Genomic DNA, 26,650 nt, shown 5'->3' with positions numbered 1-26,650 from the left:
GAGACCTTACCTCAAAAAAACAAAAGTGAAATGCTTCATTAACTTGCTTAATATAAGAAAACTAATCAATTAAGCTATTATGAATTGAACACTTGCAACAATAAATAATGCTGACCAACAAAGATATATCCTATGAAGGGGACAGGGCAGGGCAGGCAGGTTTTAGAACCTTTTTTCAATTATTTTATTTTTGAGACAAGGTCTCATTCTAGCCCAGGATGACCTAGAACTCACTTTGTGGCCCACGTTGGCCTCAAACTCACATGGATCCACCTATCTCAGCCTTTCTGGTGCTGGGATTAAAGGTGTGAGTAATCATATCCAGCTTTATATTTATTTTTTACAAGCATACATTAACTGTCTGTATGCATGTGAATGTGTGTATATATATTATGTATAATGTATCTCCACATGAAAGAAGGCAAATTCTTACTGATTTTTAAAATTTTTTATCTTTTTTCTTATTTTATTATGCTCTCTAATTTTTTTTTTTTGAAAAATTCTGTATGTAGGTAATTTCTTTCTCCTGATGCCTTTAAAATCTAACCACTTATGTATCAAAATGATTAGTTTTTGAGAACTCTGTCATACATGGTGATCAGAGCTGTTACCAGGTACAGCTTTTTAAAAAGTAATTTTAGGGCTGGAGAGATAGCTTAGCGGTTAAGGTGTTTGCCTGCAAAGCCAAGGGATCCTGGTTTGATTTCCGGGGCACACGTAAGCCAGATGCACAAGGGGGTGCATGCATCTGGAGTTCGTCGGCAGTGGCTGGAGGCCCTGGTATGCCCATTCTCTCTCTTTTTCCCTCTTTCTCTCTCTCAAATAAATAAATATTTTTTTAAAGTAATTTTGGGGTGGAGAGAGTGTTTAATGGTTAAAGGCACTTGCTTTCAAGGCCCGAGGGCCTGGGTCTCATTCCCCAGTAACCACATAAAGCCAAATACACAAAGTGGCACATGCGGCTGGATTTTGTTTGCAGTGGCAGAGATCTTGGTATGCCCATACTCACTCTAAGTGCAGATAGGGAGGTAGAAAGAAAGGGAAGAAATAAATCTGAAAACACTGTTCCATTAAGTATTTTATTTGAAATATTATGTAGGGGCTGGAGAGATGGCTTACTGGTTAAAGCACTTTCTGCAAAGCCTAAAGGACACAGGCTCGATTCCCCAGTACCCATGTAAGCCAGATACACAAGGTGGCACATGTTTCTGGAGTTTGTTTGCAGTGGCTGGAGGCCCTGGCAAGCCCATTCTCTATCTATCTCTTCATCTCTCTCTCTAATAAATAAAAATACCATGTAATGCCTGGGTGGCAAAGTCACTGAGAAATCATGTGGGGGCTAAGCTGCACTGTATGCAGCCCTCTGGAGACAGAAGTCATCAGAGGTGAAAACAGTGGACACTGGAAGCCTCAAGTTTGGCCAGAGAGGCCAAATGAACAAACGGGTGCAATAGTGGCATGTCTGCTCCAAGGGAAACCAACTGTTCTCTAATTGGACTGGAGGCCTGCTCTATGGAAGGGAATACATGCCTGGTATGAAAACCAAAATCAAAAGCCTATGGCTGGGGGGGGGGGGGTGTCATGAGCCTTAGGGGTATAAAAACCTGCTCTTGTCTGGCTAAATGCATATATTATGCTCACCAAACTGCTCTGTAAGCACTACACTTAATGTTCATATTCATATATTAATGCTACTCCACTTTTGGTTAGAGATGCTTCTCTTTTAAGATGGTAGTGACTACTGGGATGAACCAAAAGGTAACAAAGTGCTGAGAAGAAATGACAGAGGAGTGTCCAGCATTGAAACACCCCTATCATATCCTACAAGGTCCGTTGCGGAAGAGGTGGCGGAAAGAACGTAAGAGCCAAAGGAAGGGGTACCATTCCTTACAATGTAACTTTCCAGACAGAAATTGGTCTTGATATCCATGACATCACAGTGCCTAGCAATACCTTCATAAAACCTCATGATAGGAGAAAAAGATGATGACATCAAAATAAAAGAGAGACTAATGGAGAGGGGGAGGGGATATGATGAAGAGTAGAGTTGTGAAGGGGAAAGTGAGGGAGAAGAAGGAATTATCATGGTTGACTATAAGTATAGAAGTTGTCAATAAAAAATTATACATTAAAAATACTATGTAAAATAAAATCCCATCTCAATCATTTGTTATCAAAGGCTGAAGGTATACTGACAAATAGTATTTTGAATTTCATAACATCACCGGTACTAAGCCTGTATGTTAACACATGAAGAATTACAGTCCTAAATTCTCACTCCTCTATTTGCTACCCCAAATTTCTACTAGTGGACTTTATTTTTATTTACTATTATTATTATTATTGTTTTTTAGTGGCAGGGTTTCACTTCATCCCAAGCTGACCTGGAATTCACTATGTAGTCTCAGGGTGGCCTCAAACTCACAGCGATCCTCCTACCTCTGCCTCCTGAGTGCTGCGAGGTGTGTCGCCACCACGCCTGACTCTACTACAGGACTTTAGAACAGGCTCCATACCTTATGAAGACAGAGAAACAGAGCCCAGACCACTTTATTGCCAGGAAACAAGTAGTGGTTTCTCATTCACTCCCAAACCCTTCTCTTTCATGTCTTCAGAAACCTAATTAAACAGGCTTAACTTTAACTTGCATCTCAACAACCTGTTCCTACATGGCTGGGATTTAACTTGTGCTGTCCTATCATCAGAGTGGTACAGCACATACCAAACCACCCCACAGCTTCAAAAACGAAGCAAATTCATTCAAGCAGCATCTGCTTCAGACAAGAACCCACTACTTCACATTCATTCCCAGAGCAGCTCCAGCCTCACTGTAGTCAGTATGAACCCCCAGTTCCACTAAGCCCACAGAACCAGGCTTGCTGCCAATGCCACCTCCAACCTCCAGCTCTTCCCCAGGACCCAGTCCTATCTCTACTGCTTCTGCCAACCTCCTACTGCCTTGACCAGTTATGCTAGACACCATCCAGATCTCTGAAGGTATGAATAACTTTTCTCATTCTGGTCTGTGCACAAATGTCAGTGGTAAAGTGAAGCTGTCCTGAAAACCACCCTGCCTAGGGCAGCCAGCCACCTGCCCCCCAACCTAATAGTTGCCCTCTATAGGCAATATTGCTTCATTTTTCATGCCATTTGGACTTATCTGAAATTACCAGTATTAGCCCACCACAGAAATTAGTTTGACACATTGTAGACACTCATTTCTAAACAAATGAATGAAATTAAAGGTCAGATATCATTCTCTTCCACTCAAATACTACAGAATATCTTGACTTTATAAACACAAACCACAGAGTTTAATAGAACAAAAAAGTAACAACTGGCCAGGCATGGGAGTGCACACCTTTAATCCCAACACTCGGGAGGCAAAGATAGGAGATCACTGTGAGTTTGAGGACAGCTTGAAACTATATAGTGAATTCCAAGTCAGCCTGGGCTAGAGCAAGACCCGACTCTGAAAAAAAAACTAAAAAAAAAAAAAAGAAAATTAGTGACAACTCAAGTAATATTTATTGGAATCTCTTCATGGGTGTGCTCCTGACATAGAAATACAGTAGTAGCTCAGGAACTCTACAAATTTCAACTGGATTCTGTATTAAAAAAAAAAAAAAGGGCATATATGCTAGTCATTAAAAACTCAAAATTTTAGCAAAACTATTTTATATAATAAAAACAAGGGGAAACCTCTTATATGTTATTGAGCTGAAAAGCTGAAAAAAAATAAGTTATTCATGTACATCTATATCTATCATTAAGTTTAGTTATAAAGAAAAAAGAGAAAGAAAATTCATAAGGGCTTTCTTTCTTCCTTTCTTTTTTGAGACATGGTCTCTTGTGGCACAGGCTGACCTGACCTTTCTGTGTTGTTAAGGATTATCTTGAACTTCTGATCTTCCTGCTTCTGCCTCTTGAGTGCTGGGGTGAGGGGGGGTGGGGGGGGCAACCACACCTGCTTTATGTGGTCCTGGGGTTGAACCCTGAGCCTCCTGCATGCTGGGCAGACAGTCTACTGACTGAGCTACACCCCTAGCCCAGGGCTTCTGAAGGATACTCTGAACAATGCTTAGGAAGGAGGATGAGGGATGGGGAAGAGAGCTGTGGTAGGTGTGCTTGCTTACAAATGAAAGAAAAAAGCCAGAGGACAGTTTTCCTCCTGAAGCTAAATGGTCAAAAATTACATATTTGAGCAGAGCATACCTTTAATCTCAGCACTCTGGAGGCAGAGGGAGGAGGATCACCATGAGTTTGAGGCCAGCCTGAGACCCTACCTTGGAGGAAAAAAAAGGTGGAATTACTAGACAACAGGCACTGACATTTTTCCAGTCAGCGCGGATCGGCAATCTTAGTCAATAAAGGCACCACTTGTGCCCTGGCGCCCTCGGCTCCAGCCCTGCTCTCTGCTGTAGGCCGGCCTCCAGAGCAGCAGCTCGTAGGCAGCTACTAAAAAGGCCAATTGTGCTCCTTGCTGCAATCACCTTTCACAGTTCTTCCTCATGATTTCATTTACTTTGGCTTTTATCTAGAAAATTTGAGTTCTGAAACACTATGTCCTAAAGATGAGTCAGGATTGACCATGGTCGAAACTTTTTCAACTTGAGGAGACTGTCAAACTCCTGGCCTGACCACTTTTTCACAGAAATGTTAGAGATGTGTGTATATTTACACTGGAAGGCATACATGGGGATGGCCACGGGATGGCATACATTAGTCTGCATTCCCACACCTACTTTCTAGTCTCTTTCTCAGAGTAAAAAACAACCTTAACTTTAAAACCATAGAAAAGTGTTTTTAAACACTTCTGAACTTTTAGCAAGTAAGATCAGCATTCTCAAGATTTTTTGAGGGGAGGGGGCAGGAAAAAATGGCACGTTAACTTTTTCACCCAGAATTTCCCTACAGGCATACTTTCAAGGATGTCAGTCAATCTCATGCTCTGTGATTATTGCTAAACATGCATTATTTAGGTAATATCTTCAATTATTTTCAGATTTACTTTAAACTTCATGCTTCTTCTCCTAAAAAACATAACTGCAAGTATTTGTATGCCACAGCCCTCACACCCAGCATTCTCTAGAACAATTTTTAATGTTTCTGGCTCACTGGACAAGGGCAGGTCATCAGAACTACTGTAATGTATCTGGTACACAATCTGTTCCAAAAAATGGTCCCCTCTTCATCCTCCTACTTTTCTTTGTTCAAGTGCTAGGGACTGAAGGATCCCAGGGATTTATAGAGCTCTAACGACTGAGTGACATTCTGGGCACATCCCAATTCTTAACATACAGGAAAATACTGATATCCTGAACACAACCTAACACCACCCACCTCAAAGCCCACTGCCATCTTTGATTCTGCATCATGTTTGCTACCCACTTCCTATCCCAATGCAGAAGCACTACCCCTCTGACTAAGCCAGTGTTGAGGGCCAGGCCACAGATGACAGTTCTGGCATTCTGCCAACATGCTCATGTCCTGACCATCATCACCTCATCCAGACCAACTCTGAAACAATGTTTTCAAAGCAGGGGCAGTGAACCAATGGGGTTATGAGATCAACTCACCAACCTATGCGTGCCCCACATTGCTTGCTTGCTTGCTTGCCTGCTTGCCTGCCTGCTTGCTTTCTTTTCTTTTCTTTTCTTTTCTTTCATTCATTCATTCATTCATTTATTTTTTTGAGGTAGGGTCTCACTCTAGTCCAGGCTGACCTGGAATTCACTATAGAGTCTCAGGGTGGCCTTGAACTCATAGCAATCCTCCTACCTCTGCCTCCTGAGTGCTGGGATTACAGGCGTGCGCCACCACGCCTGGCTCCCACACTGCTTTCTTAAAAACACGGGCCTGGGATGCAAATGAAGGTCTCAGTAAGACTTACATTTATAACTGGGTGGCAGTGAAAATGTCTTGATTACTAAAGTCCATAGTCAGAAGGGGTAGAGAGTCAGATGTGATAGCTCCTGCTGTAATCTCAGCACTTGGGAAGCTGAGGCGGGAGGAATAGATATGAATTTGAGGCCAACCTGGCCTATATTGAGTCCAGGTTAGGATGGGAGAGGGGTGTAGTGGGCAACGAAAAGGTACAATTGTAAACCAAGATCCTAAATCTCCAACGCTACAGGTTTTACTTCCTTCCCTATATAGCTTTAACCAAGAGAAATCATTTCCCTCTATTCTTTTGTCAGAAGTCTCCAATTTCCTTTCCAAGCCTTCTGAGAAACCTGTGACCTTCATCTAAACCAATTGCTATTGTAAGCCTGTTCAACTCAGCTGTAGAAAGACCCCACAACTGGGTGGGCCACTGAGGATTCACAAGCTAGGTTTCCCCCTGCCCCCCTGCCAGGCTCTTTCTCTGTAGCTCTCATTTCTCCTGTGCTGGCAATTCGAAGTGGCAAGTGTGTGTCCAGAAGCTCTGCACCACTAGGTACTTGTTACCAATGCAACTAAGCCCATCCAAACCTCTTGGACAGCAAGCTCTGGCACAGAAGTATGAGCAAGCCCCCACCACTATGCAGTCAAGTTTAACCACAATGTCCTTGGGCAACAAGTGTGGCTAGTATCACCCAGCTGGCTTCCAAGGAATTCCCTAGTACTCACTTTCTTTTCTATTTTTTTTGGGGGGGGAGGGGTTCAAGGTCAGGTCTTGCTCTAGCCCAGGCTGACTTGGAATTAAGTCTCAGGCTGGCCTTGAACTCACAGCATGCTGCCTACCTCAGCCTCCTGAGTGCTGGAAAGGCATGCGCCACCATTCTCGACTCTAATTTCTACCAGCAGCTTAGATCATAAACATTTAAAGAACATCTAATTGGGGCCAAGCTCTGGGGATACAGTCATGATTATGAAGTGCTATTACCCCTAAGGTACCAGGATGCTATTTCAATCTTCTGACCACTGCTATCCTCTATTTACCCAGTGTCAAGGCCAAGGTGAGCATCAAACACTATGTACAAAGCCTATGTTCTGGAATGCAGGCTTGGTCACCTTACATGAGACATGACTGCCACCAACTCAAAGGAAGAGGCTGGTATACTCTTGTTCCTACGAAAAACTGTTCTGTTCCCCAGTTCTCTCATTTTGCCCCAGTCCTTTTTTTTTTTTCCCCTCCAGGTAGAGTTTCTCCCAAGTCCAAGCTGACCTGGAACTCACAGCAATCCTCCTATCTCAGCCTCCTGAGGGCTGGGATTAAAGGCATGCACCACCACTAAAGAGCAGTTTCTTTAATGGTTGATTCCATCCCATTTGGCTAGTTGATTTATATATATCTGCCTCTGAAATGTTTAAATATATTTAAAAATCTAAAGGGTAGGTTGATACAATGATTGAGATGGGGAGGTAATATGATGGAGAGTGGAATTTCAAAGGGGAAAGTGGGGGGGAGGGAATTACCATGGGATTTTTTTTTATAATCATGGAAAATGTTAATAAAAATTAAAAAATTTTTAAAAAGTCTAAAGGGAACTGGTCCCCCTTGCGGCCCTCTTTTGCTCTCAGCATGAAGGAGAGCCTTGCTGGGCAGTGCAGTGCTAGTTTGGGCGTGGAAAGCCACAGCAGGAAGACTAGCACAGCCTTCAAGCCACTCCCAGCCCCACTCCATTAACCCCAATTAAAGGCTCTTACGAGCATGCATATACATCTTTGGGCCCTACAGAGAATGGACCCCAATACCCGACAAGAGGTATACAGACTGACTGCAGAGCCTTTAAGCAAAAGATGGAGGCAATTAAGGAAGAGGATGAGCTCTCTAAGTTGAAAGAATCGATGAGAACTGCAGGTCAGAACTGAAAGCCTACAACTGAATAAAAAGGATGTAGACAAGCCGGGCATGGTGGTGCACACCTTTCATCTTAGCCCTCAGGAAGCAGAGGTAGGAAGACCACCATGAGTTTGAGGCCACACTGAGATTACATAGTGAATTCCAGGTTAGCCTAGGCTAGAGAGAAATCCCACCTCAAAAAAACAAATAGGGTTGGAGAGAAGGCTTATCAGTTAAAGCGCTTGCCTGCAAAGTCAAAAGTGCCAGGTTCAATTCCCTAGGACCATGCTAGATGCACAAGGTAGCGCATGTGTCTGGAGATAGTTTGCTGTGGCCCAAGGCCATGAGGTGCCTATTCTCTCTCTCTGCCTCCTTCTCTGGAATAAATCAAAATACATTAAAATAAAATTAAGAAATGATTAAAAAAACAAACAAAAAGAATGTAAACAAAAAGTGACTGTCCACAGGCAAGCTAAGACTTCTGGATGTCCAGAGGACTAAACTATGACCCTTCTCACAGAACTGCAATTTTATTTGCTCCCCATCCAATTCTCCTGGAGCGAGATGAGTTATGCATTCACTTAATGTTCACTCCTACTTTCACCAGTTACAATAAGAGCTTTTTTGTAAAACAAGATTAGCTACTCAAGCCGTCTTTCTCCCACTCATACCTCCTACCAACTGTATTTTTATAGTCAAGCTCAGTGACATTTCATTCCATTCTGAATTCTGAGTTTTCAGAGCTCTGACGTGCAATTAATTCATTCACCAACTCAAGCATGTGTTGTTATACAGCAGGCAGGCACAATTCCAGGGGCTGGATATACACCAGTCAACAGACAGAACCCCCCTTCCCTAGCAAGTAAGTCTAATGGGAGAAACACATTGAAAATAAGCTCAATATATGTGAGAAAACCAGGGTATGTATCTATGCCCTGCAACCTAAAGGATATAGCTTAAAAAATTACGTGTGTGTGTGTGTGTGTGTGTGTACATGGTTTTTTGAGGTAGGGTCTCACTGTAGTCCAGACTGACCTGGAATTCGCTATGTAGTCTCAGGGTGGCCTTGAACTCATGGTGATCCTCCTACCTCTGCCTCCTCAGTGCTGGGATTAAAGATGTGTGCTACCATATCTGGCACCAATTTCTTATTTTATTTTTTTTTGGTAGAAATACCATGCATTTAATATAATATACAAAAAATTATATTCCTCAGAATTTGCTCTAATTTGCAGGCTGTATTTGTATAAGTTAAATAATAATTTTATCGAAGTTTAAGAAGTAATTTTTTTTTTCTCACGTGGCTTTTTTTTTAAATTAGTTTTCTATTCTGCAAGTACAGGCAGTTTGGTACCATTATTAGACTCATTCGTGACCTACCCCCTCCCCACTGGCCCCTCCTTGTTGAGGTATATGGGTCGTGCATAGTGGAGTTAGCCCACAGTTATGGGTAGGATAAATGTCTCTGCATATCATGACCCAACATGTGGCTCTGACATTCTTTCCGCCCCCTCTTCCGCAAAATTTCCCTGAGCCATGTTGGGTTTTCATTTTTGGTCTGCTTCAGTGATGAGGTGTTGGGAGCCTCTGGGGCTCTGGCTCTCTGATTTGGTAGGCGTTGATTTTTCTCTGTGTTGGTCTCCTTCCCCCTTGTGCTGGTATCCGGTTCATCAGGAAAACAGCACCCTTGCTTGTTTCGCCAATTCTCCTTAGTTTCAGCCGGGGCCCTTTTGAGGTATGATGGGGTGGCTCTCTCCTTAGGATCTGCATCTATCTTTCTTTCCCTGGGATTTGCAGGGCAGCTAGGCGGTCGCCATCTTCCAATTCCTTATTTTTAAAAAATATTTTTATTTATTTATTTTTGAGGCAAGCCCAACAGACTAGCCCATATATATATATATATATATATATATATATATAGAGAGAGAGAGAGAGAGAGAGAGAGAGAGAGAGAGAGTGTTCATTTTTATTTATTTATTTATTTGAGAGCGACAGACACAGGGAGAAAGACAGATAGAGGGAGGGAGAGAGAATGGGCGTGCCAGGGCTTCCAGCCACTGCAAACAAACTCCAAACGCATGTGCCCCCTTGTGCATCTGGCTAACGTGGGACCCAGGGAACCGAGCCTCAAACCGGGGTCCTTAGGCTTCACAGGCAAGCACTTAACCGCTAGGCCATCTCTCCAGCCCTAGCCTTTTTTTAAAAGTGTGTGTATGGAGGGGAGAATTGGTGGGTGCCAGGGCCGCCAGCCACTGCAATCAAACTCCAGACACTTGTTAACCCTTCTGTGCATGTGTGACATTGTGCACTTATTTGCATCACTGTGCATCTGACTTATGTGCACCTGGAGAGTCGAAGGCAAGTACTTTAACTGCAAAGCCATCTCTCCAGCCATAAAAAATAGTTTTAAAATGCTGGGTGTGAGAGTGGAGACAGAGAACAGGCATGCCAGACAAACTCCAGATGCATGTGCCACTTTGTGCACCTGGCATACTGGGGAACTGAACCTGGATAGTTAGGCTTTGCAGGCAAGTATCCTTAGCTGCTGAGCATCTCTCCAGCCCACTTTTTAAAGCCAATGAGCTGGCCAGGCTGCTACATCTAAGAGCCAATTATAGGAAATATAAAAAGCCACATGAACATGTCAGGCATCCTAAGGATGCAGCAGTCGGACTCAGACTGTAGGCAACCTTTCATAAACCACATAGAACAGAATTTCTAGGGGAAACTTGTGCGTAAGTATCAAAAAATTCACTTTGTGCCAGGTGTGGTGGCCCACTCCTTTAATCCCAGCACTTGGGAGGCAAAGGTAGGAGGATCACCGTGAGTTTGAGGCCACCCTGAGACTACATAGTGAATTCCAGGTCAGCCTGGGCCAGAGTGAGACCCTACCTCAAAAAACAAAAACAAAAATTCACATTGTTAGTTGTTATATAATACAAAAGGACAGTTTGGGCATAGTACCCTGTGGGGATGACTAAGGTTGTGCCCAGAAGCCATGGATTATTACAGGAAAATCCCAGTACTGTGCCTGGAACACCTGCCTCCCAGTGAGTTGTTCCTCAGGAAAAGTCCCCGAGGCCACCAAAACAATACAATTAACTGCCACGGCTCTTACTGCCCACTAGAACTGGATGTTAAGACCCTATAGTTCATGGCACCATATGCTTCAGCTGCAAGATACTGAGAAGTCAGTTATAATGCCCTGCTGGTTAGCTGTAACAGTGCTGGATGGAAAGTGCTACGTGTGCTACGTAGCCAGGTGGGGGTGAAGAAAAATCATGAACAGTCTTAAACTAGCAGAAGACCTGGAAAGCTACGCAGTTGAGTAGACAGGCAAGATGTGCCCCCTGGTGAAATAGTGGCATAAGTGTTACGGGGTAACCAACTGTTTTCTGATTGGATTTGAGGGAGTCAAAACCTATGGCTGGGAGGGTCATAAGCTCTAGAGCAAAAGCTACTACTGTTGTCTGGCTAAATGGATATATGATGCCCTCTAAATCCTTATGTTTTATTCCCAATATCAATGCTGCTCTCACTTTTGGCTACAGAAGTTTCTCTTTTCAGATGGGGGAAGACTGCTTGGGAGATTCAAAACTTATCAATGTGCTGAGAAGTGACAGTGGACCATCAGCACTATGTGAGGTATCTCTATCACACCCTCCACCGGCTCAGGGACTACAGCAGAAAAGGTGGCAGAAGGAAACATAAGAGCCAAAGGATGGGAAAGAATGTTTTGGAACACTGTTCCAGACACAAAGTGGCAGTTGCATTCCTGACCTCACAGCAGCTGTCTTTACTCCATTATATTGGGCCCATTATCAACATGTTGATGATGAAGGGGGGTGGAAACAAGAAGCAGACTAGTTAGAGAGAAGGGGTTCAGTGGAGAAGGAATGGTGATAAGTAATGGGAATTAATGATCATACATGATGTACGTACAAATAAAGTTTTTAGTGGGGCTGCAGGAATGGCTTAGCAGTTAAGGCGTTTGCCTGCAAAGCCAAAGGACCCAGGTTTGATTCCCTGGGACCCATGGTAGCTAGCTGCACAAGGGGGTGCATGTGTCTGGAATTTGTTTGCAGTGGCTAGAGGCTCTGGCATGCCCATTCTCTCTCTTTCTCACTCTCCCTCTTTCTCTGTCAAATAAGTAAATAAAATATTTAAATAAAAGCTTTTAGGTCAGGCGTGGTGGCACACACCTTTAATCTCAGCACTTGGGAGGCAGAGGTAGGAGGACTACCGTGAGTTCGAGGCCACCCTGAGACTACCTAGTGACTTCCAGGTCAGTCTGAGCTAGAGCGAGACCCTGCCTCAAAAAAGAAAAAAAAGTTTTTAGTAATTCCAACTTGCAGCCAGGTTTGATAAACCAATGTTCTACAATGGAGTTTCCCAGTATTAAAGGAGAATTTACCTAAATACCCTGTTAAAGCTCAACTTTTAAATCCACAGATGGAAGAAGCAGGACTTCGCATTTCCCTGGCGGTGGGGATCCACAGAGCAAGCTTGGCTCACCCACAAAGTCCTACTGCCTCAGGGCCTGGGAACATGGCTTAGTTGGTAAAGTGCTTGCAGTACAAGCACAAGTCCAGATTCCCAGCACCCACATAAAAGCTTTCTCTGTAATCCCAGTGTGGGTGGGGAGTGCTGGGGAGGGGGACACACAGTAAGATTCTTAGGGCTTGCCTGCTAGCTAGTCTAGCCAAATTAGGTGAGCTCCAGGTTCAATGAGAGACCTTGTCTCAAACAAGAGTGGAGAGCAGTTGAGGAAGACACCCCATGCTGACCACTAGCTTATACATGCCTACTTCTACACACAAATATACATGCATTCCCCCACACAGACCTGCACACATATGCACGAACACCATACACACTAGAGAGGGGGACCCTACTGTCTAGATGCCTTCCCCCACCCTACGATTCTGATAAGTGGGATAGCATACAGCCTGGCCCAGGGACTTTTAGAATCACCTCCCTCCAAGTGATCCTAATAAGTCACACAGGTTTTTTTTTTTTTGGTTGTTTCTTTGAAGTAGGGTCTCACTCTAGCCCAGGCTAACCTGGAATTCACTACATAGTTTCAGAGTGGCCTCAGGCTCACAGCAATCCTCCTACCTCTGCCTCCCAAGTGCTGGGATTAAAGGCATGCGTCACCACGACCACCTATAGTAACCTTCTTATTGTCCCTCTTTTATCCCCCCTATAAATTTGCATCTCACAGCAATGGGCACCTTCATATACTTCTCTGCCTTAAGAAACTTCACCTTGCACTTTTGACTCTGTACCCTCTCTTGAAGTGAGTATGGAAGAGTAAAATCACTAGTGAAGTTATAGATCTCTGTAAAAGAAACAGGTGCCAGGGCTGTCTTCTAGTAACTGGTCTATTAACAGCCCCTCCCAAGATGCAGCAGCCAGAGCCCTGAAGAGATGGAACCAAGTGTGGGCCATAGTTTTGAGTGCTTAAAGGAGGAGTGTCCAGAAGGACAGGACAGGTCACAGAGTCCCCTTCAAGGAGCCAAGCAAACTCCCCACTAGGGATTTGAGATAGGGCTTGGGGCCCAGTAATTCCACTCTTGCATAGCTACCCAAGTGAACCGAAAATGTATGGCCACGGACAAGTTCATATGTGAACGTCTGTGCTGCTTCTACTCATAATCATGCGAGTAAGAATAAACCAAATGTCCTTTGACAATAAATCATGTAAATCCACAAGGAATGCTATTCACACTTACATCTCACTAACAAAAATTAGTGAGAAAGGAACTAAAGTTCTACAATTAAAAACTAAACTTAGGTGTTGAAGAGATGGCTTAGTGGTTAAGGTGCTTGCCTGCAAGTCCAAAGGACCCAGCTTCGATTCCCCAGTACCCACGTAAAGCCAGATGTACAAGATGGCACAAACGTCTGGAGTTCATTTGCAGTGGCTCTCTAGCCACTCTCTGCCTGGCATGCCCATTCTCTATCTGCCTTCCCCTCCCCCTCTCTCTAATAAAATAATAAATATATTAAAAAAAGAACTAAAACTAGCAACTGGGCCTCATGGTATAAGTCTATAATCCCAACTACTTGGAAGCCTGAGGCAGGAGGATTATAAATTCAAGGATAGCCTAGACAACTTAGTCAGACTGATTCAATATACAAGGTAAAAAGAAGGCTGGGAACACAGCTCACTGGTAGAGGGCTAACCAAGCATGTACAGGGCCTGATGTTCAATCCCCAGTACTGCAAAAGAAACAAACCAGAAAGCTTGTGGGAAATATGATCTTTAGCTCTGCCAACATTTCATAAATGCATATATGTGTGTGGGTCATGAAATTAAGAGGATCAAGAAAGAGGAGGAGAAGAGCTTAAGAGGACAAGCAATGAAATACATGTAACATGGAAGCAAACAGGGGAACTACTTTGGAGGAGGAAGGGAACCAGACAAAGAAAAGAAGGGGGCATGAAGGGAGCACACTGGGCAAATGGGATGAATTAGAACCAAGTACAATGACATATGTATAAAAATACCATCAACTGGAGCTGGAGAGATGGCTTAGCAGTTAAGGTGCTTGCTTGCAAAGCTCAAGGACCTGAGTTCGATTCCCCAATTCCCATGGTAAAGCCAGATGCACTAAGTGGCACATGCATCTGGAGGTTGTTTGCTATGGCAGAAGCCTAAGTCCTAATGTGCCCATACTCTCTGTGTGTCTGCCACCCCTCAAATAAGTAAATAAGTATTTTTAAAGATCATAAACCCGTTACTTTGTATGCCAACCATTCTTTGCACCCCAAATCTGCATGTATGCATACATGCATGTGTACGGCTCCACCACTCCACCCATCCATCCGACACAGGGGCTCATGCATACCAAGCTGACTTCAAACTCACCACGCAGCTGAAAATGCAGCCTGATTCTGAACTTCTGATTTCAAGGCTAGTCTGAGACTACATAGTGACTTCCAAGTCAGAATGGCTAGAGCAAGACCCTAACCCGCCCCCCCAAAAAAATTCAAAACAAATCTGTAACTGATCAGTAACAACAGCTAAAGTTAAGAAGACAACCAATATCAAGACCCAGTGAGGACATGCGAGCAACTAGAACTCTCGCCTGTTGTGCTGGGATTAAAAGCAGGCATTACCATGCCTGACACGTTTTATGGTGGTTTTTTATTTATGGGGAGGAGAGAATGTATGCTTTTATTAGGTTGGCCTTCCTGCCATATTATAATCAATTACCTGAAAAAGAATCTCAGTACTATTGTTTCTTTCAATATTGTTTCAGCAAGAGAGAGAATTGGCATGCCAGGGCTTCAGCCTAGCACTTGGGAGGCAGAGGTAAAAGGACTGCTATGAGTTCAAGGCCAGCCTGAGACTGAATAGTGAATTCCAGGTCAAATGGGACAGAGCAAGATCCTACCTCGGAAAACCATAAAAATAAATAAAATAAAAATAAACTGAGTGTGGTGGTACATGCCTTTAATTCCAGTACTTGGGAGGCAGAGTTAAGAGAACTGCTGTGAGTTCAAGGTCACCTTGAGACTACATAATGAATTCCAGGTAAGCCTGGGCTACAGAAAGATCCTACCTCAAACACCCAAGAAATAAAAATGAAGATCATTTCTTCAAAAGTTCTTAAAAATATGTGCTGGCCCTACCCCAACTTCAGTCCATTCCTCACTGTCCCTGTACTGTCCAATACTATCCAGGAGCTGTATATGGATAGAGAACACCTGAAATGTGTCTACTTCTGAGATGTGACAGTATGAAATACACACAGCAGTCAGACAATTTACTAAGGAAAATATTGAAAAAATACATGCTGAAATGATAGCCCTATAAAGTAAATAAATTTCCCTTATCTCCTTTTATCTTACTGTAACTGTTGGAAACTCTGAAATTACCTGTGGTTGATTGATACTCTGATGATGTTGTCCAGTGCTGCTGTATACCACTGACCTAAGGAATAGGCGTGCCCTTTCCTTTATCTTATATAGTTTAGCTCTAGAAGACCTCTACAGAGATCTAAAAGATTGCAGGTAAGCTCATTTGCTGTACAGGGAAATTTTTAAATAAATTCCTCTACAACTTACACCCACATTTGTGTTTCAGAGCTCTACAATATGAAAAGAACTAGAGTGGAGCTCCGCTCCCTTCCCTCAAGCAGAAATGACAACATCCACTAGACACAGAGGTCCTAGTATGGCGCCTGGCCAGTGTACACATTCGCCTAAGTCCTGCGACTTTGCACATCTAGGAGGCAACAACAGCGCTAGTTCCAAGCAAGGTCAACTGGCCCTAGGATCACGGAACTGCAAGGCCATTGCAAGAACTGCTACAGCAAGAAAGGAAGGTGGGCACGGGGATCTGGTGGACTCCTGACCAGGGTGGTGTCCTAGCTTTCTCATTTGACAAAGGCAACCCCACTCTTAAGAGAATCTGACATTCTCCCCAACTAGCAGTTGCCACAACACAGTTCCTCCTTTACTATCACACACACTAGTCCATGACATCTTGGCTACTCTTCCCTTTTCTACTCCTTTCTTGTCCCTGCCCACTTTTCACACCATAAGAGGGATTTTTCTGGAGGAAGTAAGACAAATTATGGGGCCAGGACCAAAGCTTCAAATAATTACAATCTTGCCTGTTGTAGAAAAAAATTTTTCAATTTCTGGTATAGATTATAATCACATTTGTTACTTAAAAACTTTCCCACTGCTTCCAGAAAAAAAGGTCTACACTTAATAGGGCCTGTGAACCTGTTCTTGACAGATTGTTGATACATGGCTATGTCTCCATCAACTTCCTCACCAGTCATTCTGGGGCCATCCATGTCCTTGCTCACTGGCGGAGCCACCCTGCCCTTTCTGCAGAGCCAAGCCTGTCTTCGTGGCTATGAGTTCTCCCAGCTCTCTCTCAAGGACCTCCTTCCCTACCGTGTGGAAATAACTGCTGAAGCAGCTGGATAGAGAGGCAGCTCTAGGTCCACTGCCTGAGTGCAGACCATGGCTCTGCCACTTAAGAAATGTTTGACCACAGGCAAGTCAAGTCACCTTTTAATACATTTTCAAATCTGCAAAACAGGGGCATGATTGTGCCTACTCCTCAGAGTTTAAAGCTATTGAGTAATACATGGATGGTACTTAAGATGGCACCCCAAATCAGTAAATGCTTTAACACCACCAAGCAGTTTCCAATAGCTCCTTCAATAGAGTGACCTCCACCAAGCAAGGATGATGATCCCTGGTGACAGCACATGCTGTATGCCTGGTACATGGAGACAGACATAACTGATTCAAACAGGTAATGGACACCTAGTTGATAACATGCAGTGTTTTCAAACTCACAAACTGCCTTCTAAACCCACAGTTCCAGTGATCCAACCTTGGGGGAGGGGCATGAAATACTTTGGGACTGTTGATAAAGCCCAGACTCTTCCTTCAGAAACATGCCATGATTTCGAGGCAAGTTCATGAGCTCCCAGGGAAGGGCCTCTACTCTAGGTTGGCAAGGTTCAAAGTGACACCAAGAACTGAGGAGAATATTCTACCTGTGTACAGGTTCTTCTTGGTGGAGCTGGTTCACAAAGAAAACAAATTTGCTAATATTCCCAGAAAATTAAGTCAGATTCTCAACCTGTACACACACAGGTGATACAAGACTTTACATTGTATGTACTGAATTTCTCTCTCCAGGAGCAACCTTAGTGAGCCCAGGTTCAAAACCCCTGCACTGCTTGTACATGCCAGCTCTAAGTGTATGGTGTACCCAGGGTCATGAGGGCCAAGGCAGGAATTCTCCACATTACACTACAGCGTTTCCCAACATGATAGGAAATTCCAGATTGTCTTCCCACTTCCACTCATACTATAAAGATCAGGCATCATGGGTGAGTTTTTGCCATTTATGTTTTTATTCTCTCACTCACAAACACAATGATCAACAAGGCTAACCTATATTTTAAAATAGCCTCTCTAGCTGGGCGTGGTGGTACATACCTTTAATCCCAGCACTTGGGAGGCAGAGGTAGGACTGCCATGAGTCCAAGGCCAGCCTGAGTTCCAAGTCAAAAAAACAAAAATAAACAAACAAATAAATAACTTCTTTAAAGTAAGCTTCAAATGTGATTTTGAATTCAAAGCCAGAAAAATATCAGTCAGAAACATTTATATCTAAGACATGTCTTAGAAAAGCATTTTCACTTTATACAATTCTATTATTTGTAAGTCAACATTTGCACCCTTAATCATAAATAACTTAATATGCCATTGCATCGTTATCATTTAATCCGTAATTTTATTTTATAGTCTGTTTGCAGGTGTGACTATATGTGTATATAGAGGCCAGAGGTTGACTTTGGGTGTCTTATCTTTTTCAGACAACGTCTCTCACAGAACGGTTCAGATTCTGCCAGACTAGCTAGCAAGTCCCAGAGCTGACAAGTATAACAAAATCAGCAGTGGGAGGGGTTCAATCCCATTACAGTTAGGCTGCAAAGCAAGCAAGTAAGCAGGATACAGGACTTTATTTCATCAGTGGCCTTAAATCACCCTGCTCTAACTCGTCCACAGGGCAAAATACAAAGGTTTCTTCTCATGCTTCCTGCTCTAAATTTGTATCAACTTAGACTGAAAATTCCTATGTCCGACAGAAAATTCTTTTTTATCAGAAGGCCAAGAGGAATTTACCAATTTTAAAATATACTAACATGTATTCCAGGCCCTTCATCTTTGAGACTTAAAATTATCAATGAAGCCATTCATGCTAAAAGTAGCCTGCATGTGCTGCCAGTTAGTGCGACTAAGATATTCTGAGTATGGGCTACAGAGATAGCTTGGCAGTAAAGGCACTTGCCTGCGAAGCCTAAGGACCCAGGTTCAATTTCCCAGAACCCACATAAACAGATGCACATGGTAGTAAATTTGTCTGGAGTTTGCAGAGGCTAGAGGCCCTGGCACATGCCTTTAATCCTAGCGCAGAGGCAGAGGTAGGTGGATCACCATGAGTTCGAGGCCACCCTGAGACTACATAGTGAATTCCAGGTCAGCCTGGGCTAGAGGAAGACCCTACCTTGAAAAACCAAAAAGACATTAGGAATATGTCTTAACTATCCACTGTTAGGTTTAATATATTTCATGATATGTTAAACCAAGTTTACAAAAGATTTTGTCATTTTCCTCTGTACAATTACATCCAAATTCAATTCTAATTTAATGAAGTATAATCTGCTCATGAGCTATATTCAAAGTTATTAACCAGTTATTCTGGACTTTAAACTAGACAAGATACTGAACATTAATGACTTCCTCTACTTAAGAAGTAGAGGCAGCTGTTTCTCATTTTGTGGGAAAGCTGCTGTTATTTACATACCTCTCAGCCTCCACACTGACACTGATATTTAAAAATTATACTTTATAGCTGGAATAATCGCTCAACGGTTAAAGACACTTGAGCCAGATGCACGATACAGTACATGCATCTGGAGTTCGTTTGCAGTGGCAAGAGGTCTTGGTGCGCCCATGTCTTTCTAATAATTAAACAACAAAAACAAAAAAAAGAACATTACTTCAGCATATGGGTCCTGGTTACATATTTTTGGAAGTCTCACTATTACCAAGTCCAGAGACGACTACTGCAACCCAAAAGTGCACCACGAGAGGCTAAGGCAGCTGACACACAGACACACTTCTGCAATTTGCTGCTGCTTGCTACTCAGAGCCAATGAGTTCCCAGAGCTCCCGCAAGGCCCTGCATAATACAGCTCGTGACTGTCTTTCCAACTTCCTCTCCTACTCCCACCTCATTATGCTCTCACCACCCCCAGCTTCCTTCCGCTCTTGATCAAGCCAAGCTCTTCCCTGTCTTACTATCCTTGTCTCTTTCAGTGCTTGGGAGCTGCTCCTAGGAAGCTTGGCCGCATGTCACCAGCAGCTAGGATGTACCCACTTGGTGAGCAGCAAATCCTAGCATACTATAGTTCCACAACTCAAGTGTAGGCTTCAGACCTGTAAGACCCCCAACAACCCTTTTCCAGGTTCCTTTTCCAGGAACCACAAAGTCAGAACTATCTTTCTGACAGTCCAAAGAAAAGACTTTTCTATTATGTTCACTTTTATACAAAAGATGCAAATGAAACATTGAGTAAAATAGGCCTTTAATCCCAGCACTCGGCAGGCAGAGGAGGAGGATCGCTGTGAGTTCAAGGTCAGTCTGAGACTACACACTGAATTCCAGGTCAGCCTGCACTAGAATGAGACCTTACCTCAACTCCCACCCCCCCCAAAAAAAACCCTGCTAGCATGGCACCTCGCAGCATGGACAGACAGCAGGTGCAACAGAGGCAGAAGTCACTCTATTCCCCACGGCCACACTCACAGAAGAAAAGTCCACTTTACTTAACACCGTCCTCAAGTTGACAGTGATCAAGTTCACTGACGCTTGACCCATGGGTGTGCATGTTCTAAATATTCTGCATGGTGAAATGGAATGTGCAAATATAGCACCTTACCTCTACTGCACCCTGAAATATGACGGCTGTCTCCAAGAGAACACTTGGGCAACTGAGAAAATGTCAGCACTGGCCACTTTCATCATGCCCCTTGTTTACCTGCAAGAATGGCAGCAAAACTGTCATTGTTCCAAAGTTGTGGCAGATCTTTTAAAAAATATATTTTTATTTATTTATTTGAGAGAGTAAAAAAGAGAGAGCCAGGCATGGTGGCTCATGCTCCTAATCCCAGGAGCGGTAGGAGGATCGCCATGAGTTCAAGGCCACCCTGAGACTACATAGTGAATTACAGGTCAGCCTGAGCTAGAGTGAGCCTCTACCTCAAAAAACCAAAGAATGAGTGAGTGAGTGAGTACGTGTGTATGTGCGCGCGCGTGCATGGGGGGGAGAAGCGCAGATAGAGAGAAAATGGGTGTACCAGGGCCTCCAGCCACTGCAAATGAACTCCAGACACATGCACCACCTAGTGCATCTAGCTTATGTGGGTACTGATGAATGGAACCTGGGTCTTTAGGCTTTGCAAGCAAGTGCCTTAACTGCTAAGTCATCTCTCCAGGCCTGTACTAGATCTTTTAAAGGAAATTAAAGAAATGAGATCTCTGCCGAGCACAGCAGTATACTCACATAATCCCAGTAGGATTACAAAACTGGGGACAGAATAGGCTATATAATGAGGAAAATTTCAACTCGCAAGGAGGAACATGTGTGTGTATGTGTATATAGTACTGGCATTAAGTCTAGGGCCTGGAGCATGCATGACTGAGCTATGTTGTCAGCTGGGAGACGGCTGGGCAGGTAAAGGCACTTGTCATGCAAGTATGTGCACCCGAGTTCTAATACCTAGAACCCACATAAAAACTGGATGCAATATCAAGCGTCTATAATCCTAGCCTTTGACGGAGAAATGGGAGCCAGGAGAATCACTGAAAATCACGGGCCAACTAACCTGACTTACTCAGCAGTGAAAAATCTCAGACTCTGCCTCAAACAAAACAAGGTAGAATGCGAGGACCAACATTCCAGACAGCTACAGTTACCTTCTGAACAGCCCCTCACCCCATTCATGTGTTTGTGCGGGTGCACGTGCACATTAAAACACATGAACAAAACCAAGCCAAACCAAGAACAACAAGCCCTTCATCCCATTTCAACTATGGTTCTGCCCAAGGCCAAACTTTCACCTTATGTCAGCACAACAACGTGGAATTAAATCAGAAGTAGGTATGGGAATTCACTCTTAAAAACAAAAAAAAACCCAAAAAACCTCAAGCCTGGCACAGTGGCACACGACTTTAATCTCTATACTTGGGAGGCTGAGGTAGGAGGATCATTGTGAATTCAAAGGCAGGCTGAGACTACACAGTGAATTCTAGGTCAGCTAGGTGGGCTAGAGACCCTACCTCAAAACAAACAAAATCAATGTTTAAAAGATTATTTCAGACAGACATGGTAGCACATGCCTTTAAACCCAGAACTCAGGAAGCTGAGGTGGTAGGAGGGTTGCTGTGAATGGCAGGACAACCTGAGTTTATAAAGAGAGTTCCAAGTCAGCCTAGGCTACAGTGAGATCCTGCCTGGAGAGACCAAAAATAAAACAAACACACACAGAGAGAAAGGGGGGGGGGGAGAAGAATACAGTTCTAAGACTCCTCTCCCTATTTCTCAACCAGCTATGACACTCCTGTGAGGGCCACAGAACACGGGGAGTGGGGAGTTCTGAAAGAAGCTCTTAAATTTATGGGCATTTCATTTCCACAAGGGAAATTCAATGAGGAAATAAAATAGTGTTAAAAGATGAAGTGGACTGCAAACAAGGCCCTGGGTTTAATCCTCAGCACCAAGACAAAAAAAGTGAAAAGGGAGAAGCAATTATTTGGAAGCCATATGTAATACCACCTTTAGCCCACTAGAGTGGCTAAAACCAGAGACAAAGACAAGTGTTCATAAAGATACAGAGCAACTGCAACTCTCATGTACTGTAGGAAGGAAAATAGTGCAGCCTTTCTGCAAAAGTTTTGACAGTTCCTCAAAATTTTAAACAGTGATACCATGTGACCCAGCAAATCCACTCCTAGGAACACAACTAAGAAATAAAAATATGTAAATGAGGGCTGGGGAAATAGTTTATCACTTAAGGCGCATTTACCCATGAAGCCTAAGGACCACGGTTCGATTCCCCAGGACCCACGTAAGCCAGGGGCACAAGTGTTTGGAGCTCGTTTTCAGTGACTAGAGGCCCTGGAGTGCCCATCTCTCTTTCTACCTACCTCTTTCTCTCTCAAACAAATAATAAATAAACACGAAAAAAAGTTTTAAAAATATGTAAATGGGCTGGAGAAATGGCTTAGCAGTTAAGGCACTTGCCTAGGAAGCCTAAGGACCCATGTTTAATATCTCTCCAGATCCCAGTAAGCCAGTTGCACAAAAGGTGAGGCAAGTGCAAGGTTGCACATGCCCACTAGGTGGCACAAGCATCTGGAGTTCAATATCAGTGGCTGAGGCTCTGGTATGCCAATTCTCTTCCTCTAAAAAAAATAAAAGAATAAAAAATGTAAATGTTTGCAACAGCATTATCCCTAACAGCCCAAAAGCAGAAAACAATTCAATATTTAATGGACAAATGCACAAAGAAAATAAAGGAATACTACTAGGCTGAAATCAGGAATGAAGTACTAATACATACTACAAAGTGGCTGAAGCTTGAAAATATGCTAAGTGGGGGCTGGAGAGATGGCTTAGTGGTTCAGCGCTTGCCTGTGAAGCCTAAGGACCCTGGTTAGAGGCTCAATCCCCCAGCACCCATGTAAGCCAGAGATGCACATGGGGGCACAAGCATCTGGAGTTCATTTTCAGTGGCTGGAGGCCCTGGTGCACCCCTTCTTTCTCTCTCTTTGCCTCTTTGTTGCTCTCAAATAAATAAATAAATATGTATTTTTAAAAAAAGAAAATATGCTGCAGGATGCCTGTCACACAGACATCCATGTATATGACTGTGTTTCCGTGACATGTCCAGAAGTGACTATACACAGAAAGCAGACAAATGCTTGCTAGAGGCTGAGATGGTAATGGGGAAAGTAACGGTTAATGAGCACAGGGTTCCCTTCTGGGGCACTGAAGATGCATACGGATAGATAAAACAAACATGGGTATCACAAACCATTTATCACTGAGATTCACAATCACAAGTTAGAGTTATAGTTATTCTCCTAGAACAATAAATGAAACAGAAAAAAGAAACTACAAGCTTCACTATAAAGTGGCCACTATGGACTATCCCACTCAGATACACATCACTTGTTATTAACCACTTGCTAAGACAATTTCACATACTGGTAGATTACACACACAGCAAATAATGTTTCACCTCAATTTCTTAACGTTATGTGTCAGCAAAGGACAGGATAACTGAAAAGGACAGAATACAATGTGAACGTTCTACTGGGAACATTCACATATCTAATGCTATCTTTCCCCCGGAAAGAACCCAAACTACCTAAAATGTACAAGGTAACGACTGGAACACTCTGGCTGAATTGCCTTTCACCAAACCACAGCTGTTTCATTTTTCTTGTTATCTTTCCCTTCCCTGTGATTCCAGTCCTCTTATTAACCCCATATAGGAAGTTACAAGTAACAAGAAGCTTTTGATTATAATCTATAGGAAATCAGATTACCATCAAATTGGAGAGTTTTCCTGGTATCACAACTTTACTTAGTGACCTCCACTGTGGGACTCCTTAACTGTACCAGGAACAATGGACTATGAGGAAGGTGCTACATTTAAAGGCCACTAAAACAATGAACACAAAGTACTTCTCTGAAGGCCAGATTGAGTTAGAGGTGTCGCAATAGATGACCTATCCTTAAAAGATTTATTATTGTAAGCAACAGGAAAGTTACTTCAAGAGGAAAAGTTGTATACTTTACATGAAAAATACTTTCCCCTATTGGGTATTTTATCATGTTAAAAAAAAAAAAGGCATGTGTGGTGGTGCACGCCTTTAATCCCAGAACTCGGGAGGCAGAGGTAGGAGGATCACTGAGTCTGAAGCCACCTTGAGACCCCGTAGTGAATTCCAGGTCAGCCTGGGCTAGAGTGAATTCCTACCTTGAAAAACCAAAAAAAAAAAAAAAAAAAAAAAAAAAACACCTTAGAAAGAATTTGAAAGCCAAGTAATACAATCGTATGTCAGAGTCTTAATGGGAGACACACTAGTAGACAAGTAGTTTAGTCAAACTAGCAAGTCCTTTTAATCAAGAGAACATTATTAAGAATGCAGGGTTTCTATAAGAACTACATCAAGAGGAAAAAGAGAGAGAGAGAAAGAGAACCTCTACAACCATAATGGGGGACTGAACATAAGGAAGTTCTTTGGTGACAGAAACAGTGACACACACTAGACTTACAAAAGACTAATTACCAATCCAAAATTGTTAAAAGTCCAGTTCTTTAGGATATTCTCTTAGGTTGGAATCTAGAAACATGAGGACTTATGACCTGTAACTATCATTCAGGGACTAATACTGTCAACGAATTGGCATTTTATCTATGCATCTGATTAGAGCAAGCTCACTCAGGAGCCAGATATGTCTAGGTCCAGCTCTCTAAAATGCAGAGGAGAAAAATCTGAAAAATAGTATCACGGTGCTTTGGGCCACTAACTAACAAGAGTAGATCAGGGGTTCCACATAGCTGTTTGGGAAGGGACTGTTATAGACACTAAAGTCTCGATCTGATGCACGTTGAAGGCTGCAGCTGTTAAGACAGTCACCTACTCTTCCCAGTCCGCACCCCGCGCGCGGCCCTGCTGCACCATCCAAGTTAGCCCTCTCGGTCCCTCCCAGCTCTCCGGGGCGATGGTGAAAGGATGAGTAAGCACCCAAGGATGATCTTGGTCAAAGAGCAGAGGCACAGCACCGGCGGTGGGAAGCAGGCAGTGGTGCGGAAGGAGAAGAGAACGCAAAGCCACCGAGCAGCTCGTCCGTCCGCCCGGTGTCAGGCCGGCCGTGACCGCCTCGAGCGGTTCGCGCGCCGCCTCCTCCCCGCGCCGGGGGCGCGACGGTCCTGAAGACAGTTACTTCTAACCAGACAAGCGCACGTGGGGACTAACGAGAGTGGTCCGAGCTGCGGTAGGTCATAAAGCCTGGCCCCGAGGCAGCACGGTGACGACGAACCGTCCAGGGTCCTCGGAGGACGGTGGACAGAAAGCTCCTCGCCCGCCCCCCGCCGCGCACCAGCGGTCACAGTCAGCAAATTACGTGACTGCCAGGAAAAGTTTCCAACCTATGCCCACCGTTTGGGGCGCGGAAACAAACAAACAAAAAGAATGAAAACAAAAAGGACTCTGAATCACTTTAACAGCCAAGGTATCTGGCCTTAATTCTTCCCAAAAGGGGGGAGGGGATGGGGCACCGGACAGTCCCGAAACGTCGTCGTCTCTCTTTTGGCTGCGGCCAGTCAGCTCAGGGGCCTCTTGGGGGCCATGGGTGGGTCTGGGCAGGTTTCCTGGGTGGGAAACTTGCCTTCGGGGAACTGGAGGGGGAAGGCAAAGGTCCTGCCAAGTCCCGGTTCCTAACAAGGCTGCACTCCAGCCCGGACGGGGACAGCCCCACGGCGCCGATCCCTTTGTCAAGACCCCCGCACCCCCGAGACTGCTCACGGCGGGCAGGAGGCGGGCCAGGCGCGGGGACTACGTGGGTACAGGTGCCACTCCCGCCCGGCGCGGGCCGCGGCCGTCACGCTCCGCAGCATCCCTCCTCCTCCTCCCAGCCGCCCGCCCTCCCGCCCCGGGGCACCGCCCGGAGCCCACCGCCCGCCGCCGCGCTCCGCCCGCCCCGGGGTCCGCGGATGCGTAGACTTCGTCCCGCGCGGCCGCCGCCCCGGCCGCCGCCGCCTCCGCTCAAGATGGAGGTTACGAAACGCGCGCCGCCCTCCCCGGCGGCCACATGGCCCCGCGCCGGGCCGCGAACTTCGCAGGCCTCGGTGCTGACAAAACCCCCGGCAGGCCGACACGAGCGCCAACTCACCCACAGACCGGTAGCCCAGGATGGCGATCTTCCGGGACTTGGACTGCGGCATCTCGACGCTCCTCGCTCAGCCCCGGCCTAACCACATCCACCGCGGCGGTGGCGGCTCCTGCTGCTGCGATCGGCGGCGGCCGCGACGGGGGCGAGCGGCATACAGAGCGGGGCGGCGGCGGGAGGGCGGGCGGCGGGCGGGCGGGCGCGGCTGCCTCTCGCTCTCGCTCTCACCCTCGCGCGCTCTCTCGCTCTCGCTCTCTCTCTCCCGTTCGCTCTCTCGCTCAACCGCCCGGAACCGACCGCCGCCCCTCCCCCCACAACACGCCCACGTGACCCGGCTCGCGTCAGCACCGCCCCTCGGGCCGCCGCC

General features: G+C 44.7%; 1 protein-coding gene across 1 annotated transcript in view; it reads right to left on the bottom strand.

The window, feature by feature from the left end:
- Rheb (Ras homolog, mTORC1 binding) overlaps positions 1 to 26,437 on the bottom strand; it is a 48,378-nt gene extending 21,941 nt beyond the window's left edge. Inside the window, exon 1 of the mRNA XM_045161016.1 lies at positions 26,287 to 26,437. Coding sequence (XP_045016951.1) covers positions 26,287 to 26,338 — 52 coding nt within the window. The 5' untranslated portion in view covers positions 26,339 to 26,437. The remainder of the gene's footprint in view (positions 1 to 26,286) is intronic.
- Between the last annotated feature and the right edge of the window lie 213 nt (positions 26,438 to 26,650).

The sequence above is a fragment of the Jaculus jaculus genome, chromosome 10 (genome assembly GCF_020740685.1).
Source record: "Jaculus jaculus isolate mJacJac1 chromosome 10, mJacJac1.mat.Y.cur, whole genome shotgun sequence".
In the NCBI taxonomy this organism is placed as follows: domain Eukaryota; kingdom Metazoa; phylum Chordata; class Mammalia; order Rodentia; family Dipodidae; genus Jaculus; species Jaculus jaculus.
Note: the sequence above shows the minus strand (reverse complement) of the source record. Positions and strands in the feature narration are given on the sequence as shown.